The 4,845-nt window shown below is 38.7% G+C and overlaps 1 protein-coding gene across 1 annotated transcript; it reads right to left on the bottom strand.

Moving 5' to 3' along the window:
* Nucleotides 1-1,593: 1,593 nt before the first annotated feature.
* Nucleotides 1,594-2,987, bottom strand: C1H2orf66 (chromosome 1 C2orf66 homolog). Its single transcript, XM_069469005.1, is given in 3 exon segments — nucleotides 1,594-1,661; nucleotides 1,664-1,776; nucleotides 2,872-2,987. Coding segments are annotated over 3 exon segments (297 nt in total).
* Between the last annotated feature and the right edge of the window lie 1,858 nt (nucleotides 2,988-4,845).

The raw sequence follows: 4,845 nt of genomic DNA, 5'->3' as shown, positions 1-4,845 counted from the left end.
TCTTTCACAAAGTTGAATAATTCCTATTACAATTTCACCACCTTTATCAGTTTCCTGTCCTTAAACATTACCTTATTCCATAATCACATGAAAGGATTTATTTGATATTTTCCATGATACTTTCTATGGGATAGAGATTAGGATCTGCAGTTCATAGATCAAGAAACTGAGGCTTACAAACAACTTATCTGCCAAAGTAGGTGCTATGGTGCTATGGTATTAATAACTATTCTCTGTTTTAGTGTCTGATACCCGAGGGCCTAAATGTGAAAAATAGTCAAGGGAAAACCTCATTCACATCTTTCTGTTTATTCCATTTTATTTTTCATTTTAGACAGTATTCAAGTGCATATTCCACATGGTAAATTACATATTTTTAGAATAACAATCACTTTTTAATTGTCACATTTAATAGAACTAACAATGAAAACCCTTTCAGAAACACAACCAAGTACAACAGTGGTATGCTTTCTTACAATTTCATCCATGCACTTGTGGAAGAATGGGAAAAGATTTTAATTATGATTCCATTTCCTTTGTTATTCAGCTAAACAAAAAGCTAATGGGCTAGAATCATAATGTATTTGCTTGGAATGCACCCTACCTATTCCTTTAAAAATGGTAGGTATTTATTCGATAGCAATGCAAGAAATAAGAATAATAAAATTCAAATCTTAAACATAAATAAATTTTTAATTTTTTCCTATGAGAAAAATGCCATCCTTACTAGTAGTCTACCTTTTTTTTTCTCAGTGAGGAAGTTCAAGCTCAAATATATGCATAATACTTTCTCCCAAAAAGAATCATTCTTTTAACTTTTATATCCCATTCAATCCAACTGCTTAATTCGACACATTTTTTTATATATGATTCTCTACATAACTTAGCTATATGACCTGGTCTGAAAAAAGCTATAGGTAGGAGGGCTGCTCTATTATCAATTTAACAATCCCATTAAGAGTGATAATCCTATTATGTTAATATATTTCTCTCTAGAAAATTATGCCTAAAAAAATCATAACTATCATTTCTTTTTTTTAAAACCAGACCATTAAATACCTGAACCAAATCCAACTATTTTTTTTTTTTTTGAGACAGAGTCTCACTCTGTTGCCCAGGCTAGAGTGAGTGCTGTGGCGTCATCCTAGCTCACAGCAACCTCAAACGCCTGGGCTTAAGCAATCCTACTGCCTCAGCCTCCCGAGTAGCTGGGACTACAGGCATGCGCCACCATGCCCGGCTAATTTTTTTTTCTATATATATATTTTAGTTGGCCAGATAATTTCTTTCTATTTTTAGTAGAGACGAGGTCTCGCTCATTGCTCAGACTGGTCTCGAACTCCTGACCTTGAGCGATCCACCCGCCTCGGCCTCCCAGAGTGCTAGGATTACAGGCGTGAGCCACCGCGCCCGGCCTCAAATCCAACTATTTAACAGTGATGAGTATACTCAAAACCGAGCACTTATTTCTATGAGGAAATACAATCATTTTTCAAATAAGTACTCCTAAAATCTCTACTATATGGCTGAGCTGTATGTTTGCATAGATCCTGGGAATAAAGTGATAACTTTTACCTGAGCTCAGAAAAACTTTCAGCCTTTGAGGTAGTTTAGAAAGGAGTTTTTCTGCTCTTCATAATCTGCAAATGCAGAAGCAATCGCTCTGATTGGAGAGAGAGAGATCTGGGATTCTCATTCCCGGTGAAAGTATTTGGAAACCTCCCAAGATCAAGACCTCTGCCTTTAAAATATGCCTGAAGGCTTCTGAAAAACAAAAGAAAGAAAGAAAGAAAATGTTCATTGCCATATGTAAGTGAAACACCCAAAATATTCAAAAGTGAACCTCAAAGGTGAATATTTTTTTCCTTTCTTTTCTCCTTGAATTGACATTAAGGCTAATTTAGGAGGCAGGAGGCTGAAAATCTAGAAACAGAAGTAGAAACTTCAGCAACTTCTCCTCCCTACTGCCTCTTCTTTCTGACATTTCGACCCTCAACAAGATAATTCACCATTCTTAGTGAAAATTAGGGGAACTGGAGGAGGAACATCAATTATCATTGTGAATCACTTCCGAGTACTGAGGTCAGAGATGCAATTGAATTCCATAATGATCATCTCCGTGTCTCCTCTCCCTGAAGGTGAGATCCCAGTTGCTGCCTTCTGCAATAGTTTCTTTCAGACACGGGTTTTTCAGATTTCCATTAGGAAATGAACACAGAGAAGCTGTGCAAAGTGCTATTTGTTTGATTGTTTTAATCCTAAATTGTTATATTTCACATAATTTTCTTTAAAAAAAACTATATTTTGAAATAGTCATGTCAACATGTTTGTTGTGTTAATATTTGGCAGGTTTTTAAAAGAGGATTTTTACTGATCTTTTAAGTTCTATTTTCTAGATAACTGTATGTTGAAAATATGCCTAGTAAATTGATAACCATGAAGGGTCAACTTTCAATTTTTGCAATTGAGCTTTACAAGTGCTGGTTATATGATAATCTATCTGTTTTTATCATTTCAATCTAAGCTGTGCAAAAAGCAATTCCCTGTTATGCTCTTGATTTTGTGTATGTATTAGAAATCAAGGCTACAAAGTCAATGTGTATATAAGATCATTTACAAATGTAATGGGCTGTGTGTGTGTAAGATTATTTCTAAATATAAATTTGTTTCTCTTTACAGAAACAAATGTAAATTGGCCAGAGAAACAATAGGACACCAGCCACTAGGCTAAGCAAGACCCTGGTCTGTTGGGAAATCTTCTCCACCCTTGGGAGCCCCTCTCCACTGTGCTCTGAAATGCAGTGTCCATAAATCCAGAGAGATGCAGTTCCGCTCTGCAGCCCAGCACGCCCCAGGTGTGTTCTTACCAGATCTCAGTTTCTGGGGTTGTTCAGTGGCTTCCATTTGTCATTTCTCAGTGTGGATCCATGCGCATGCCCAAGGAGCACCAGGGTAACACACAGCAGCCGGAGGGGTGCTTGGGACATGGTGGAGTGAAGCCGAGGGAAAGGAGGGGTCGGGGGACTGTCGATGGTCACTGAGAGAGGTAGAGAGGAGGCAGAGTAAGAGGAAACATCTGTGAAGGCAAACAAGGAAGGAGAAATAGTATATTGGTTCACCTAAATTTTGTAGCCATCTTCTTTTCCAGATTCACTTGCAAATGAGGGCCCCCAAATCCAACTGATTAGCATAAAGTAGCATAATGATGAGAACGTTACAGTGATAAGCAAAGCAATGATGAACATAACCTAGACAGTCTGAGTACACTTTCTCATCTTTAACAAAATGCACTTTGTTGTTTCCAAAGAAAGTGCAATTTTTTAAAGAGCAACAAAAAACAAAACTTTAAATTATTTTCAAATCTTAAGACAGCCATCTTAAAAAAAAAAAAAAAAAAAGAAAGAAAGAAAATTACTTCAGATACCCTGAACTGAGAACACCTCACACACACATCTGAGACAGACAGACAGACACAGACCACACCAGTGTGAGTAGACATTGTCTTCCACCCCAAGGTGTGACAGAGAAACTGAAACACAAAGTGCTAATAAAGCTTACCAGGAGTCTGGGTTTAGCTGGTCTTTGTAGGTTTACCCTGCCTACAATCTGCAAGGTGATCACGGGTACTTATAACCAGTGGTTCGGCTGCCGGGCGAGTGATTGGGGGGAGCAGGGGGAGTTAAAAATGATTCCATTTTCATCCACGGCACAAAGACTCTTGCGAGTCAGATCTTCAAGCTTCTTCAGGGGTAACACGGAACCTCTTTGTCTTATAAATGCAGCAGCCGTTCCTTGAACTATTGAACATTTTACGTGGATTTTATAAAACTCACAAGGTACATCCACACCACAAAGTGGTTTTCTCCTTTTTCACTTTTAAGAGAAAGTATATACACAGCAGCTGGGAATATGATGATGATCCCACTTAATAGAATTCTCTTTTGGAGATATCAGATGTTAAAATGAACAGTGCTTTTTTGTACAGGAAATTCTATTGCAAGAGACAAAATTGTTCTTTTTGACCCACATCTTGTATTTTTTTCTCAGAATCTCAAGAAGCTTTACATGTTTTAAATCGTGGCATGGTTTATCATAATACCCCTTCAAAAATAAGCAAGAATATAGCATGTGTTTCGTGGAAAAAAGAAAAATTACTATACCTACAGCATTCCTTGGTGAATAAATGCCATCTGTGGAAAATGGTAGGGCCAGGAAACCGGACTTGATGCATTGTGATGTTTCTTTGCTTCCAGTAATTTGGAACAAAATTCAGGACGAGTTGTTTTTTGTTTTTTTTGAGACAGAATCTCGCTCTGTTGCCGAGGCTAGAGTGCTGTGGCGTCAGCCTAGCTCACAGCAACCTCAAACTCCTGGGTTCAAGCAATCCTTCTGCCTCAGCCTCCGGAGTAGCTGGGACTACAGGCATGCACCACCATGCCTGGCTAAATTTTTTCTATATATATTTTTAGCTGTCCAGATCATTTCTTTCTATTTTTAGTAGAGACAGGGTCTCGCTCTTACTCAGGCTGGTCTCGAACTCCTGACCTCAAGCGATCCTCCCGCCTTGGCCTCACAGAGTGCTAGGATTACAGGCGTGAGCCACTGCGACCGGCCGGGACGAGCTCTTTGTTGAGAAGGGTGGTGATCCAGACTAGGAGTTAGAATGCCTGGCTATGGTCTCAGCCTTGCCATCTTGACCTTGGGCAAGTCACTAAGACCTTCATTTGTTCATTTCCTTTGTTCATTCAGTCAACAAACTTTTATGGAGTGCTTACCACGTGCCAGGCACTGCACTAGGCTTTGAGGATAAAATGCCAAGAATAATAAATGCAGTCTCTGCCCTCA

This window comes from Eulemur rufifrons, chromosome 1 (assembly GCF_041146395.1).
Source record: "Eulemur rufifrons isolate Redbay chromosome 1, OSU_ERuf_1, whole genome shotgun sequence".
Lineage (NCBI taxonomy): Eukaryota > Metazoa > Chordata > Mammalia > Primates > Lemuridae > Eulemur > Eulemur rufifrons.
The sequence above is the reverse complement of the archived record's forward strand: the minus strand, read 5'-3'. Positions and strand labels throughout refer to the sequence as shown.